A 17,317-nucleotide genomic window follows, 5' to 3' on the forward strand; every position below is an offset into this window, starting at 1 on the left:
TGCCAACATTAATTATTACCCCCAGTGGTAAAAAGTGCCTTGGTGTGCTTTGAAAAATGAGCCTTTTTCTTGTATTGAGGGGTGTTGAGTATGGTTTCCTATGTTTAAAGAACACTCGTACCAGCAGCAGCAGCATTACCAGGGAACTTGCAGGCAGTGCAAATTCTCATGCTGTATCCAGGACCTACTATCAGAAATCCATCAGCTTGTGGTTTAACAAGCCTTCCAGATGGCTATGATGTGCACTAAAGTTTGAGATCCACTGGTCAGTGACACGAGTTGAGATATTTTTCCACCTTGTTGCCATCTTTTCTCCCCATTTCATCGTAATTACTTCCAGCCAGGTTCCTCCTAAGTACTATTCAGCTATATCCTACAAGCTTTGATATAAAACAAGTTCAGCTTACTTCAGAATATTAACTAATTTTTATAAGGGTTTGTCTTTGGTATTTCTTAATTTTCAAACAATGGGTATTTTCTTTTTTACCTTTTTGTTGTAGACTTAATATTAGAGTCTGAAACAGACTCTGAATTTGCATAGTCTTGATTTGAAGGACTGTACACATAATATACTCTAGCTAGATCTCCCCTTTGGTCATGGTAGACATCATTTACCTAAAATGAATGATAGGAAAAATTAATGTTATTACATGGTTTTAAAAATAAAAGAGCCTATCAACCCTTGTCACTTTAAGCATGAACAGTATTTCTGTTTTCGTAGATAAGAATTCCTTGCCACAAAGCATACAGTTAAAAATCTAGATGTATCGGCCTTGTCCTGGTGTCTCACTGGTCATAGTGTCTGTCCTCCTGGTGCACTGAGGTCATGGGATCAGTCCCTGGTCAGAGCACGTACAGGAGGCAGCCAATGAGTGCACAACTAAAATGGAACAATAAATGAAACAATGAGTCGATGCTTCTCTCTCTCTCTTTCTTCCTTCCCCCCACATCCCTCAAATCAATGGAAAAAAGATTTTTAAATCTAGATTTATCTTAAAATGAGTCTTAAAATGAGTCATTTTTAAGCATGCACTAGTTAACTATTCTTTTATTTTAATTAAATGTTACAGGATATGGAGCCTAGTAGACCATGCATTAATAGCAAGGTGTAATATGGAAGAACCAATTCGTTGTGCAGCTATCAATGTAGATGGAATCCATCTTGCCCTTGGAATGAAGGATGGCTCATTCACTGTACTTAGAGTAAGGTATGGAATTAGGGAAGGAACAGAAACAGATAGTAATTTTCTAAGTGAGACAGAATATATAATAATACTTATGGTCTTGCCCATCTCCTTTATTATTAATATATATTTCAGATATTAGTTTCACTAAATATAAAAACATATTTATAAAAATGGCTTTGTCAAAAAATTAAGTTAACTCAGTAACCTTGTTTGGGGGGTAAGAATGTGTAGTAGATTAATGGCTAACATTTGAACTGTGAATTTGGGTCCTGACTTTCATTCCATGGTAGTACTGATTTTTCAGTAATGATCCTCTGCCTCTGAAGGAGGAGGGCTGGGGGGACATTGAGGCTTCAAAAATGGTGAATAATTTTGTTTGCAGTTTTATGCTTTGAAAAAAATCCTACTTCCTCTGTTTTGGATCATTAGAAAAGTTTGAAAATTTGTTAAAGCAATTAATATCTAATGTTGAATTAGAGATACAATACATTCAATTGAATTTTATACACCTGTTAAAAATTTGCTACAGATCTACCTGTGTGTTTGCAAAGATAAATTTATGAACTCTTTCTTCTCTGGATTAGAGATTGGTAGGACCATCTGCCCACTTGCCCAGTCTAGAAACCATGACTGCATTTCTGCCTTTGCCCCACCCCCTTGTCTAGTTAACCACAGAGTTCTGGAGAATCTCCTTCCTAAACTGCTCTCACATTAATCTACTTTCTTGTATGCTCACAATTGTACTTTGGGGTAGGCTTCTGCTGTCTTCTGAATGGGTTGGTGAAATAGCATCTCAGCTGATCTCCCTACCTCCTGATTTACTGCCCTCAAAACCTTTTTCACTCTACAGCTATAGCGATGCCTTTTAAAACCCATTTGTTTTCATTCCTCCTCTTTCTGAAGTATGAGAAACACTTTGTGCTGTCCTTAGGGTGAAGTTCACAATCCTTAATTAACAGCCTGTAGTGCCCATCTCCAGCCTGTTTCTTTCTGCCTCAGTCTCTCTCTCCAATGCGTGTACACTCTTTTCCTTTTGTGGAACGTCGTATTCTCTTGTGCTTCTGAGTTTCTGTTGATGCTGACTCCTCTTTCTGGGACAAGTGTTTACAATAAGATATGCTGAGATTTTTCTCTTCAACTAATTTTTATTGTGATAAAATATAAATTTTACCATTTTAAGTGTAAAACTTAGTGGCATGTTGTTTTGCGATCAAGAATTTAGTACACATATAAAACACCTAAGAGTTCCTATCATATAGCTCATTGCATTAAAAATGGTCATTATTATTTTTTTTCAAGACTTACCCTTTTAGTTATTGTATGCTAAAACGGAACAGCGAGAAACAGATGTTTTGCCACACAATTAAGTAGCCAAATTAAGGAGTCTTTATTTTAAAGCCAGTGACCACACAGAGACCTACATCATTCAAATCACGCAGCCCTGAACACAGTTTGAAGTTAGCTTTTAAAGACAAAATCATACACTGATTAGGGAATGGGAGGAGGGAAGCCTAGCAGTAGAACAAAGCAATGAAACAAGCTCTCTTACAATGCTTATCTATAGGACTAATTCAGGGAGAAACATTCTGGGAACACCTGCAGCCTCGCAGAACTAGCCAAGGCCACAGCCTGGGAAACTAGCCTCAGGGCCAGGGGTAGGGAGTCTTTTAGAAAAAGTAAGTTCTGCTGAAAGTCTCTTTGTTTTTAGAGAAAGTAAGTTCTGCTAAAAATTATTTATGCTAAGAGCCTTTCTATTCTACATTTCAGTATACAGGAAACTGGCTGAATAAGTTCTTACCTCTCACAAATCATTGTTTTAGCAACTGGGTCCCAAATTGCTGACAGGATTATTGGAACAGTTATTATAACTGTTAAATGCCTTTGTAGTTTAACCACAAAATTCTAATTCACAAAATATTCTCAATCCTTTTCAATTTACCTGGTCACTATTTCTTCTTGTTTTGCTTGCATACAGTCTACTTATCATAAAGCATGGTTCTTATGTATAGCAGCACTAAAGCACCCTCACAGGAGAGGATGCGTTATGGTGGGAGGAACATAAAATAGATTAGACTCTAACACACTGATTCTTAAACCTGGGCACAGGGTGATATGTCAGGGCAAAGTCATGAAACTTCTTAGAGCATCTTTTCCTTATGATAAAAAATGTTAAAAATTTTATGTTAAAAGAAACACTAATATTGGCCCAGGCTGCATAGCTCAGGTGGTTAGAGCGTCATCCCAGTACACTAAAGTTGCAGGTTTGATTCCCAGTCAGGGCACATACGAGAGTCAACCAATGAGTGCATTTAAATAAGTGGAACAGCAGAGCGGTGTCTCTCTCTCTCTCTCCCTCTCTCTCTCTCCTCCTTCTCCCATCTTCTTCCCTCCTCCTTTCCTTTCTATAATCAGTAAATAAAATAAAGAAACACTAATATCATGGAGTCAAATTAAAAAATTGCATTTTTTTTTCAAATTAGAAGATACACACATGACTCTTTGACTTGTGGTGAGCTGCATTTTCAACATCAAATGCCTCAGAGGCATTCATTTATTCGCCTAAATATTATAGTTAGGGAGATGTCCCTGGTGGACTAGCTGTAAAAATGTTAATATTCCCATTTTAGACTCTACCAGTGGCTAGCCATTTGTCTGTTTGGGACAGTGTCATTATCGTGTTAGATCAAATTTAAAAGGATTGGGATCATTTCCCCTAATTCAGAGGTCCCCAAACTACAGCCTGCGGGCCACATGCGGCCCCCTGAGGCCATTTATCCGGCCCCCGCCGCACTTCCAGAAGGGGCACCTCTTTCAATGGTGGTCAGTGAGAGGAGCATAGTTCCCATTGAAATACTGATCAGTTTGTTGATTTAAATTTACTTGTTCTTTTTTTTTCTTTTCTTTTCTTTTTTCATTTTTCTGAAGCTGGAAACAGGGAGAGACAGTCAGACAGACTCCCGCATGCGCCCGACCGGGATCCACCTGGCATGCTCTGCCCACCAGGGGGCGATGCTCTGCCCATCCTGGGCATCGCCATGTTGTGACCAGAGCCACTCTAGCGCCTGAGGCAGAGGCCACAGAGCCATCCCCAGCGCCCAGGCCATCTTTGCTCCAATGGAGCCTTGGCTGCGGGAGGGGAAGAGAGAGACAGAGAGGAAAGTGCGGCGGAGGGGTGGAGAAGCAAATGTGCGCTTTGCCCATGTGGGCCGTTGCACCATTGTGGCCAGAGCCATTCTAGCACCTGAGGCGAAGGCTGTGGAGCCGTCCTCAGTGGCTGGGCCAACCTTCCTCCAATGGAGCCTTGGCTGCAGGAGGGGAAGAGAGAGACAGAGAGGAAGGAGAGGGGGAGGGGTGGAGAAGCAAATGGGCACTTCTCCTGTGTGCCCTGGCCGGGAATCAAACCCAGGACTTCTACATGCTAGGCCGATGCTCGACCACTGAGCCAACTGGCCAGGGCCTAAAATATTTTTTAACCTATTTATTTTTACCCCTGTTTCTTAGGAATAATAAGTTTCAAAAGTTGTTTGCTAGCTTTAAAAAAGTAATGCTATATATGTCTATTATTTTTTGACATCAAAGTTTTTTGTCCCTCTTCCCCCCAAAACACATATTCAAAGAAGTCCTATCTTAAAATTTCTACCTAAAATTTAATCCCTCTCTAGTTATGTCACATTTTTCTTTTCCCAGTAAACCTGCCTACTTTACTCTCTCAAAGACTGCCTAATTACTCTCTTTTCTTCCAGTTACGAACTTTCTACCTCCATTCTAATAGTTTCACCTTCATCTTTACATTGAAAAGCCCTCACTAATAGTCCCCTGTCACTAGCGCAGGGGACAGTTTTCAGTTGTCATCCACACTGATCCTCAGCAGTGTTTGAGCTCCTTAACCACTCGCTCCTTCTCAGAACATTCTCTTCCCTGGCTTTGGGCATTCATTCTCTTTTTTTTCTGCCTACTCTTCTGGCTCCATTTTCTTTGTAAACTAATTGTCTTCTTCCTCCCTAGGAAATATTGGAGTGCCTCAAAGCTCAGACCTAGGCTTTCTGCTGTCATTCACTCTGTGTTTGGTCCCTGGGTAATCTCATCCTTCCCCAGCTAAAGGGCTGATTTCCATCTCTTTATACGAGTAACAGCAGGGGAGAGCCCAAACTCCTTGGCAGTTTATCAGATCTGTCATACTTCCTCAATTTTACTTTCTAACCCCAGCAGTCGCTACCTTTCCCATGTGTTGTGTCCACGTTATATTATCTGCTGTGTGCCATAGACCTTCAGACTTCTGTGTCTTTGCTAGTGCTGTGTCCTCTTCCTGGAAAACCTCCTCTCCTCTCTCAGACTTGGCCGACTCCTCAGGTTTTATGCATAAGATATACCGAATATCACTCTTCCTTGTCCCTTCCTACCTCTAATCTAGCCTTTAGCCCTTTTTCAGTATTTCTAATAGAACTTCACATATGCCTTTTGAGTACAAACCACACCTTACCAGTTACAAAGCAGAACTGCCTTATCTCTGCCTCTCACAGAAGATGAGTCTACCTTTATATTCCATACGCCTAAAATGAAGTAAGTACTTAGTGTTACTGGAAGGAATTTGAGATTGATTGCTTTAAATTGTCCATTTAGAAACTTTACAAATTGTAAAATGTCCATTCAAACTTCTGCCTCTGAAATTATCTGCTTGGTGCATTTCATATTGGTAATGCAAAATGTATATGGAAAGAAGACTCTGGCATTAACTGGGACTAGGAATTCTCACTTCCTCCCGCCCACCCTCCCCGCTGCCTCTCTCCTCTCCACCTCCCACAAGTTCTGCAACTTTGGAAGTTCATTGGTGTCAAACTGTGTGTTTATTCCTTGGGGTTTTTTTTTGGGTTTTTTTTGTATTTTTCTGAAGTTGGAAACAGGGAGGCAGTCAGACAGACTCCTGCATGCACCCAACTGGGATCCACCCGGCATGCCCACCAGGGGGCGATGCTCTGCCCATCTGGGGCATCGCTCTGTTGCAACCAGAGCCATTCTAGCTCCTGAGGCAGAGGCCACAGAGCCATCCTCAGCGCCCGAGCCAACTTTGCTCCAGTGGAGCCTTGGCTGCAGGAGGGGAAGAGAGAGACAGAGAGGAAGGAGAAGGGGAGGGGTGGAGAAGCAGATGGGCGCTTCTCCTGTGTGCCCTGGCCAGAATCAAACCTGGGACTCCTGCACGCCAGGCCGACGCTCTACCACTGAGCCAACTGGCCAGGGCCTATGTTTATTCCTTTTTATGGCTGTTACCAATACCTAAATTATTTTCAAAACCCACTTGTAAGGCATCATTGAAAAAATATTTAACTTCACAAGTCAGCATGTGCCTAATTGGGAAGTAGTATATTTGCATTCTGTTTTAAAAAGTGAGAGAGGTTCAAATGAAAATGACTGGTGGTAGTTAAATGAAGATATTCAAACATGTTACTGAATAAATGCAAATCAATTTCTCCTTTTTTTATTTCCTCAATGTAATTTTGCATATTTGGCTCATTATAAATACTGGTGCTTATTTGAAAACCATGGTGTTAGTAATGAAGCAGTTTTTATGAACTCAATATTTACAAGGAACTTCATCATAAAAACTTGAGACTTTATTTCCTTATTGTATGGCTCCATAAGCTTCATCTGAATCTCTAAACTACTTGAAGTCATTTTGGAACTGAAATGTAGCATTTTTCTCTAGTTCCAGCATATCTTGTCATATTTTTCTGTTCAGCAAAATAATTATTCCTTAATTAATACAGCTAGTCTCATTTACATTTGTTTTATGGTTTATAAATACTTGATACAACCTCACTGTCATTGAGACACATTTGGAAACTGAACTAATTCTGTAGTGACTTCTTTCATGTGGTCTAATTTTTTTTTTTCTTTACAGAGATATGACGGAAGTAGTACATATTAAAGATAGGAAGGAGGCGATTCATGAGTTAAAGTACTCACCGGATGGAAGCTGCCTTGCTGTTGGATGCAACGACAGCTCAGTGGATATCTATGGAGTTGCTCAGCGTTATAAGAAAATGGGGGGATGTGTGGGCTCACTTAGTTTCATCACTCACATGGACTGGTCCTCCGACGGCAGATATTTACAGACAAACGATGGAAATGGTAAAAGACTTTTTTATAGGATGCCAGGTAAAAGTTTCTAATAAAGTATTTATAATTTGTGGATTTCTAGTGCCCATAAAATATTTCAGGATTTCACTAGAAGCAGAGTAAGTAACATTTGATTATAGGCAATCAGAAAAGATCTGAGCTAATATTTTGGGCATTGTGATCTTTCTTGTAAGGCTGCCTTATTATATTGAGTCCTTTTGGTTCTTAATTAAAACTTCCTTGTTTGGAGGACCTAAAACCTTCTTTATGTTGAATTCCATACTGTGTGAAGTCCCTGGTAAAGTCCTTGTGTGAGAAAGTAAAAAATGCCATTTTTAGGGGTGGGACTAATTAAACAATTCCTACGGATGTCTACCCATGAGTTGTTTGGGTTTTTGTGGTGACCTCAGATAAACTTTGCAAATATTAATAATCTGTAGCTAACAAATTAAATTTGAAAAAGTTTTCATCAAAGATTTAAGAAGAAAATAAAAGAGCAGGATATTCCTAATACTTTATTATGATGCTTAGTGAATTAGTTCTCCAGTCATGTCTTGATAAAAATAGAGACATAATTAAATGACTGCATCTCCTCAAGAGTGCCTTGCTGGCAGTCTGTGTGTAGTGAGATGGACTCAGTCCTGCAGTCCGGTTTCCTCAAGTCCATGCGTGCTCCCCTCTCGTCTCTCCTTCTCGGTCCTTCTCAAAACCTCTCTCAGCCATGCAGCTTCTGAAGTTTCTTTTCTGATACTTGAGTTGCCCCTTTCTTATAGCGTTTACTTTTTCTTCTAACTTACCCCGGGTGACTAATCTGTACCCTGATTTTAATAAGAGTTCAGTTTTATTCTTTCTTTGGTACCAGTCCACAGAGAAAGAATAAATAACTTACATTATTTCCATTTTATTTATATTTAAGTCTGAACGATGTTTTATATTTTTAAAATGACCAGATTCCCTCTGTTACATCCGTCTAAGACTCACTCTTGATATTTGTCTCAGTCACGTGATACATTTATCCATCCCACCCTAAAGGCCGGTCTGTGACAATATTTTCTGACATTAAAACAGTCCATGGCCCAAAAAAGGTTAGGGACCACTGCTTTATATGGTGAATCTGCTAAATTACATCATAATCAAATAAATCAGTGTAATTTTGGCTTTTTAAAAATTTTTTTTGCATTTAATTTTCTCCTCCCCTTATCAGATATACTGACCTATTCATGCATTCTCTTTTAACTGGAGTGGGAAGCTATTTAAAATTTGGAGGTTACCATGTTATCAGTACAATTTATGCTTCAGTAAAAGTCAAATGAAATAACATGAAGATGGCGTTTTATTTTTAGGAGGAAAAGAGGTGACAGATAAAGAAGAAATGAAAGGTGTTCACTGGGCATCGTGGACGTGCGTTTCAGGCCTTGAAGTGAATGGCATTTGGCCCAAGTATTCAGATGTCAGTGATATAAATTCAGTAGATGGAAACTATGTTGGCCAAGTGTTAGTTACAGCTGATGACTATGGAATTGTAAAATTATTTCGATATCCTTGTTTCAGAAAAGGTACTTTTTCTTTTCATAATACCATTTATAAAGCATATTTAAGGTCTTGCTAAAAATTAGTCTTGAGAAAGGTTAGAGGGTTTATATTTTTGAATATACATATGTTATTTGGTGAAGAGTTTCATGAAAATGAACAATTAGCTACTTATTTTGCTAATGAAATTATTATCATATGTTACATTTATTTTCAACATGAAATTTTTATTAGAAAATTATTTTTTAATTCATGTATTGGAGTGGACTAATACTTGACTGCTTTCTCTTTTTTTTTTTTCCTCCTTTGTATCTTTCTGAAGTTGGAAATGGGGAGGCAGTCAGACTCCCGCAGTCAGCGTCCACCTGGCATGCCCACCAGGGGGCGATGCTCTGCCCATCTGGGGTGTTGCTATGTTGAGACCAGAGCCATTCTAGCGCCTGAGACGGAGGCCATGGAGCCATCCTCAGTGCCTGGGCCAACCTTGCTCCAATGGAGCCTTGGCTGCAGGAGGGGAAGAGAGAGCCAGAAAGGAAGGAGAGGGGGAGGGGTGGAGAAGCAGACGGGCGCTTGTCTTATGTGCCCTGGCTGGGAATTGAACCCGGGACTCCTGCACGCCAGGCCAACGCTCTACCACTGAGCCAACCGGCCAGGGCCTTGACTACTTTCTTTTTAAAGAATCATTTTTCTCCCCACTTCCAGAATTGCTTCATATAGTCAGACTGTACAATGGTCGTTAGACTTTTATTTAGCTTGTTGAACATACATCTTTTAGGTGACGTTTTTCTTCTGTCTTTTCCTCAAGAATTCTGATGAAGTTGTAAGCTGTACAAGTTCAGGTCATAGTTTAGAATCTATTTATTTTTTGGTTAGTTTTCAAATGCAAGTGTGTTTTTGCTTAAATCCCTAGTATATGTTGTTTGACATTTATTTTCTATAACCGTGGAGTTAAGAAAAATAAGGGGTTATTTTCTTTTTTTTAACTTTTGAATATGTTAATTTATTCATTGATTGAGTCGTTAAAATCTTTTCTTTTCAATTACAGTTTGCATGTAATATTACTTTGTATTAGTTTCAGGTGTATAGCATTGTGGTTAGACAACTATATTTCAAGTACCCACCTGGCCTCACACATAGTTATTACAGTATTATCGATTATATTCCCTACGCTGTACTTTACATTCCTCTATTTTGTGATTACCAATTTGAATTTCTTAATCTCTCCACCTTTTTCACCCAACCCCGCAGCCCTCTTCCCTCTGGCAACCCTCAGTCTGGTCTCAGAGTCTATGAGTCTGTTCTTGTTCTGTTTGTTTATTATGCTCTTAATATTCCAGGGGTTATTTTTCTATACATTTTATGTATTGCCCTTTTTTTTTTTTTGGATCTCTTCTAAAATGGTGGTATTAATCATTCTGTTCATAGTCCTAGGGAATAAATGAAATGCTGTAGTAGTCATTTATTTCATGCCTTGTTCTATTTGAGTCAGCTTATAATAGGTCCATAAGTACTAAAATAATTGTATGGAGAGAGATTTAGTACCAGGGGAAATACCATAGTATTAAAACCAGTTAAAGAAAACAGTAATCAAACATTAAAATTAAATTTGAGCTTTCTGGAAACCGAAAATAAAGCACAGAGTAATTTTAACTTTAGCTATTATTATTATTATTTGAGCAAGAGGGAGAGAGGGGCAGACAACAGGAAGGGAGAGAGATGAGAAGCATCAACTCATGGTTGTGGTGTCTTGGTTGTTCCTTGATTGCTTTCTTATACGTGACTTGATCAGGGGGCTCCAGCCAAGCCAGTGATCCCTTGCTCAAGCCAGAAACCTTGGGCTTTAAACCAGTGACCTTTGTGCTCAAGCCAGTGACCACGGGGTCATGTCTGTGATCCCACACTCAAGCCAGAATAGCCCGTGCTCAAGCTGGTGAGGCCATGCTCAAGCTGCAAACCTTGGGGTTTAAAACCTGGGTCCACAGTGTCCCAGGCTGACGCTCCATTCACTGTGCCACCACCTGGTCAGGCAGCTTTTTTTTTTTTTTTTTAAGAATACTTGCTACTCAAGGAAAGCAAAATTTCTTCACAGATTTAATGTTCAAAGAGCTCTCTTGTAGTATGGGACTTTATATTAGGTACAGCGAGTTTATTTTAGAGTAGGGGTCTGGAAACTATGGCTCACAAGCCTGATGTGGCTCTTTTGATGGCTGCATCTGGCTTGCAGACAAATCTTTAGTAAAAAAAATAATGTTAAAAATAAAAAACATTCTCATGTATTACAATCTATTCATTTCCTACCGCTCATGTTTATGGTTGCGAGTGGTTGGAGCCAATCACAGCTGTCCTCCGGGACAACACCAAATTTTTATTGGATAATGCGTAACATACATGGGTCGTTGTGAGGTCAGGAAGTAAACTTCCCTCCTTTTAATCAAGTAGTCAGCTAGCGAATTGTAGAAACCCTTTTGATGAAGAAGATGGCTAAAAGAAAAAAAGATGAGTATCGTACTTTTCAGCAGGAACGGACAGAGGAATTCACCTTTGTGGAGAGAGCAGGTTCTGCAGTGTGTCTAATATGCAATGATAAAATTGCATCCATGAAACGGTCAAATATAAAGCCGCACTTCGACACACGCCATACTACATTTGCATCGAAATACCCAGCAGGGGACAGCAGGAAATAAGCATGTCAAGAGCTACTGTGCAGAGTGCAAGCTAGTCAGCAGCAACTCCATGTTTGGACCCAACAAGATGACTGGAATTCGGCTAGCTTTGCAGGTGATTTAGCAATTGTGAGAAATGGAAAGCCCTTCACAGATGGGGAGTATGCCAAAGCATTCATGATTGATGTTGCCAGTGAACTTTTTGACGACTTTTCTGATAAAGACAAGATAATCAAACGAATAAAAGACATGCCTCTGTCGGCAAGAACTGTTCACGATCGTACCATCATGATAGCAAATCAAATTGAGGCAACACAAGTGAAGGACATAAATGCAGCACCATTCTTTTCTCTCACTTTGGATGAGTCAACAGATGTAAGCCATTTATCTCAATTCATTGTGATTGCAAGGTATGCTGTTGGTGACACACTATATGAGGAAAGTCTTGCTGTTTTTCCTATGAAAGAGACAACAAGAGGGGAGGATTTATTCAAGTCTTTCACTGAGTTTGCTAAAGAAAAAAAATCTACCGATGGATAAACATCTCGGTGTATACTGATGGTGCTCCATGCATGGTGGGGAAAAACAGAGGATTCGTTGTGCTTCTTCATGAACATGAAAAGAAACCCATCCTAAGTTTTCACTGCATCCTACATTAGGAGGCACTTTGTGCTCAGATGTGTGGTAAGCAGCTTGGTGAGGTGATGTCGCTGGTCATTTTGGTGGTCAACTTTATTGTTGCCCGAGCTTTAAATGATCGCCAGTTTAAAACACTGCTGGATGAAGTTGGGAATAATTATCCTGGTCTGCTTCTGCACAGCAATGTGCGTTGGTTGTCAAGAGGGAAGGTGCTCAGCCATATCGCAGCTTGTCTGAGCAAAATCCAACTTTTCTTGAAATGAAAAACATTGAGCACCCTGAGTTAGCTAACACTGAGTGGCTTCTGAACTTCTACTATCTCGTGGACATGACTGAACATCTGAACCAGCTCAATGTGAAAATGCAAGGCATTGGAAATACAGTCTTATCCCTTCAACAAGCAGTGTTTGCATTTGAAAACAAGCTGGAACTCTTCATTGCTGACACTGAAACAAGTCGTTTACTACACTTTGAAAAACTGGGAGAGTTTAAAGATGCATGCACAGCAAGTGACCCTGCTCAACATCTTGATCTCCAGCAGCTAGCAGGCTTCACATCTAATCTCCTGCAGTCATTCAAAGCGCGCTTTGGAGAATTTCGTGAGCGCACTCGTCTTTTTAAGTTCATCACCCATCCACACGAGTGCGCAGTGGACAGCACTGACCTGAGTTACGTCCCCGGTGTCTCCGTCAGAGATTTTGAGCTACAAGCTGCTGACCTGAAGGCCTCAGACATGTGGGTGAATAAGTTCAAGTCACTGAATGAAGATTTGGAGAGACTTGCACGACAGCGAGCAGAGTTGGTGAGCAAACACAAGTGGGAAGAAATGAAAAAACTTCAACCCGTGGACCAGCTGTTTGTCAAAACTTGGAACGCGCTTCCCGTCACATACCACACACTGCAGCTTGTGAGTATTGCTGTACTGACAATGTTTGGCTCTACGTATGCATGTGAGCAGTCTTTCTCACATCTAAAGAATGTTAAGACCAACCTACGATCATGTTGAGTGGATGGAAGTCTCCGCCTGCATGAAGCTCAACCTCACCACGTATCAACCAGACTACAAAGCCATCAGCAAAACCATGCAGCACCTGAAGCCACATTAATGGTAAGAAGTACTTTATTCATCACTAGTTAGCAACAGCATAACAACGTTATTAAAAAGAATTCGGAGACTTACTGTACTTCAAAAGTGTTGGTCTTACATCAAATGCACACATTTACTTGTATTTAGTGTTAAACATATTGTGTGGCTCTCATGGAATGACATTTTAAAATATGTGGCGTTCATGGCTCTCTCAGCCAGAAAGGTTCCCGACCCCTGTTTTAGAGCACCCAGCACCTATAGTAGATTCAGGAATAACTTTCATCTGGTTATTGATGAAAGCTTTGGGCTAGTGTTGAAATGCAGTTTAGCCTGGTCCTGGCCGGCTGGCTCAGTGGTAGAGCGTCGGCCTAGTGTGTGAAAGTCTCGGTTTGATTCCTGGCCAGGGCACACAGGAGAAGCACCCATCTGCTTCTGCACCCTCCCCCTCTCCTTCCTCTCTGTCTCTCTCTTCCCCTCCCGCAGCCAAGGCTCCATTGGAGCAAAACAAAAGTTGGCCCTGGACGTTGAGGATGGCTCCATGGCCTCCGCCTCAGGTTGCAACAGAGCAACACCCTAGATGGCAGAGCATCGCCCCCTAGTGGGTATGCCGGGTGGATCTCGGTCGGGCTCATGCCAGAGTCCGTCTCTCTGCTTCCCTGCTTTTCACTTCACGAAAAAAAAAATGCTGTTTAGCCTGACCAGGAGGTGGCGCAGTGGATAGAACATCGGACTGGGATGTGGAGGACCCAGGTTCAAAACCCCACGGTTGCAGGCTTGAGCGTGGGCTCATCTGACTTAAGACAGGCTCACCCGCTTGAGCACAGGGTTGCTGGCTTAAACATGGGATCATAGACGTCATGACCTCACTGTCTCTGGCTTGAGCCCAAGGTCGCTGGCTTGAGCAAGGGGTCACTCGCTCTGCTGTTTACCCCTGGTCAAGGCACATATGAGAAGGCAACCAACAAAGAACTAAGATGCCACAACAAAGAATTGATGCTTCTCATCTCTCTCTGTTTTTGCCTGTCTCTATCTGTCCCTTTCTCTGTCTCTGTCAAAAAAAAAATGCAGTTTAATAAAAGGTGATTTGGGGAACAGTTTTATTCAAACAAGCAATCCACTGATGTCAAACTTAAGGGCTCAGTTTTTCCAGAAGCCTAAGCTGGTTGTTTCTGTTGTGCCTTTAAAGTGGTAAGTTCCAGAGACTGCCAGCTGTGCCTAAGAGGCGTGAGCTTCCAGGGCCCTGTGGAAGGGCAGAGACAAGTAATGCTGTGTGCTAATCAAGGCAAGCCGAGTCTAGCAGCAAGAGCCCCCTGTTTCTGGCTCGCACCACATAGGACATGGGAGGCACCAGGCACAGCAGATTTCATTGTGACTCAGGATGCTACTTGCCTAGTTTGAAGCTGTGGGATTCAGTAGGATAATCATGATGATCTTAATCTTAGACACTGCTTGTCACTGTTTCACATGCTGACCTCGATGCAAAGACAAAAATACTTTCATTTTCCTAGTTTTCTTAGGTGAATGAGTTTCACTGACACTTTTAATCTTTTGCAACGAGGAAGGCCGTTTTTTTATTGCACAGTAATTTCTTTTCATTTATAAAATGTGTAATAGTTTTCTGAATTGCCGTGGGAATATTTTACCAGAGTCTTGAAGAATTAGTCTTGGTCAATCACTGCTTCAATATATAAGTATGAACTGTTTCTTTTTATTCCTGTGTTAGAAATTCTTTTTATGGTAAGAGTTTTTATTTCTAGGCACTTGTGAATCAGCTTGAGATTATGGAGAGGTAATTAGGAATGCAGAAGACAGGCTGCCACTACTGCATATTTTTAAAGGAAGGGATTACTGGAGGCATTTTAAGATTCTCTGTTCAGTGAATTTACATACTTGTATAAAGTTAGCAGTATTACTAGAAAACCGTCCTTTGGATTAGTTATGAAGATGTGCATTATTTCATACATTAAGTTGCGCTACTGAAGTTCTTACCAGGGTCAGAAAGATATCTAGAAAGGAAGAATTAGAAGTTGTTTGTTTGTTTTTCACCTTTAAATGGTGGGCTTTATTTTTATTTATTTTTATCTCCATTTCTTCTTTTTTTTTAATTGAATTTATTACAGTGAGACTGGCTTTATTCCTAAGACTCTCTGGTGCCTAAGAGTACTGACAGGGCCCCATCAAAGGAAGTAGGAGCCAGAGTTCTCTTGACAAGAAATAGACATTCTCAGATGTGAGTGGTGGATGAAATCTTGCCTCATCAGACTTTGCTTGGTGAACAATCACAAGTTATTCATCTAGAAAGTTATTGACTTCTATTAAGCTACAAAAAAAATTATTCCAAAAACAGTAGCATTACTATTCAGCAGCAGTAAATTGTAATTTTAGATGTTTTGGTTAAATCTTTTATGTTTTGTTTAAGATGGCTAGCCCTAAATTCATGGCCAATGTGAAGGATTTTCCTCTAGGTTTTAAGTGAGGGGGCTTTATCATCCTAACATGTAAGCCTTCTATAACTGAATATAAAACTTTTAAAATGTCGTCAAAATGACACCAAAGATTATGTATCCAGTGCACTTTAACAGGATATGCATGTGTTGCCAAATATCAGGTTTATCTAAGCAGGATGCAGACAACATTGTGAACTTAGAACCACCGAAATGGTTTCTGTCACAGATTTTTAGAAAACTAACCTCAAAGTAACCCAGTTTCTTTTTTTTTTTTTTTTTTTTTTCCATTTTTCTGAAGCTGGAAACAGGGAGAGACAGTCAGACAGACTCCCGCATGCGCCCGACCGGGATCCACCCGGCACGCCCACCAGGGACGACGCTCTGCCCACCAGGGGGCGATGCTCTGCCCATCCTGGGCATCGCCATATTGCGACCAGAGCCACTCTAGCGCCTGAGGCAGTGGCCACAGAGCCATCCCCAGCGCCCGGGCCATCTTTGCTCCAATGGAGCCTTGGCTGCGGGAGGGGAAGAGAGAGACAGAGAGGAAAGCGCGGCGGAGGGGTGGAGAAGCAAATGGGCGCTTCTCCTGTGTGCCTTGGCCGGGAATCGAACCCGGGTCCTCCGCATGCTTGGCCGACGCTCTACCGCTGAGCCAACCGGCCAGGGCCCGTAACCCAGTTTCTTTACAGTTGACAGGGTCTGGTGCATGGTACCTTAACCAGATGATATAACCTCGCATCATTAGTGATAGAAGGTGCCCCTTGAAATGATGCATCCAGAAGAAAACATGACATCGCCCATGCCAAAAACACAGCGTCTGAATCTAACCATGAAGAAACATCAAAGGACATTACACGAAATGTGTAGAGGTTTAAAAATGAGTATAAAGGACAGTTGTTAGACAATTGGACATATTTTATTTTCATTGATATGATTATTACATTGACTGATTTTTGTATGCTGAATCAACCATTGTTTTCCTGGCAGAAATCCCATTTGGTCATGTTGTGTAATCCTTTTTAGATGCTGCTGCTGTATTATGTGTGCTAGTATTTTGTTGGTGACTGAAGTTTTAAAAGGATCCTGTGGCCTGCCTGACCAGGCAGTGGCGCAGTGGATAGAGCGTTGGACTGGGATGTGGAAGGACCCAGATTCGAGACCCCGAGGTCGCTAGCTTGAATGTGGGCTCATCTGGCTTGAGCAAAAGCTCACCAGCTTGGACCCAGGGTCGCTGGCTCCAGCAAGGGGTTACTCAGTCTGCTGAAGGCCCACGGTCAAGGCACATATGAGAAAGCAATCAATGAACAACTAAGAAGTCGCAACGCGCAACGAAAAAATAATGATTGATGCTTCTCATCTCTCTCCGTTCCTGTCTGTCCCTGTCTATCCCTCTCTCTGACTTTCTCTCTGTCTCTGTAAAAAAAAAAAAAAAAGGATCCTGTGGCCTCTGGAACAGAATCGTGGGGATGGAGTAGACTGGTTGAATGTTACTCAAGGCCAAAAGCCTGAAATCAAAACATTAAAATACTTAATATGAAATCAGTTGATCCCATCTGGCTACAGGCTTTTTCCAAAGCAGTGAGATCATGCCTCACAGCCCTGTGGTCCTGTTGAATTATATTGTGGATCATCAGGACAAAGATTTATATC

At 41.1% G+C, this 17,317-nt stretch overlaps 1 protein-coding gene across 10 annotated transcripts in view; it reads left to right on the plus strand.

The window, feature by feature from the left end:
- The window catches only part of EML5 (EMAP like 5), a 153,488-nt gene that overhangs the window by 39,870 nt on the left and 96,301 nt on the right, over nt 1-17,317 (plus strand). For all 10 annotated transcript variants that reach the window (XR_010731309.1, XR_010731310.1, XR_010731311.1 and 7 more), the window contains exons 8-10: nt 1,071-1,208; nt 7,084-7,340; nt 8,645-8,857. Coding sequence is in view for 7 of the 10 variants with exons in the window: in XM_066276913.1 (XP_066133010.1) it covers nt 1,071-1,208; nt 7,084-7,340; nt 8,645-8,857 (608 nt within the window). In the remaining 3 variants the exon portion in view is untranslated. The remainder of the gene's footprint in view (nt 1-1,070; nt 1,209-7,083; nt 7,341-8,644; nt 8,858-17,317) is intronic.

The sequence above is a fragment of the Saccopteryx bilineata genome, chromosome 4 (assembly GCF_036850765.1).
Source record: "Saccopteryx bilineata isolate mSacBil1 chromosome 4, mSacBil1_pri_phased_curated, whole genome shotgun sequence".
NCBI classification, from domain to species: Eukaryota; Metazoa; Chordata; class Mammalia; order Chiroptera; family Emballonuridae; genus Saccopteryx; species Saccopteryx bilineata.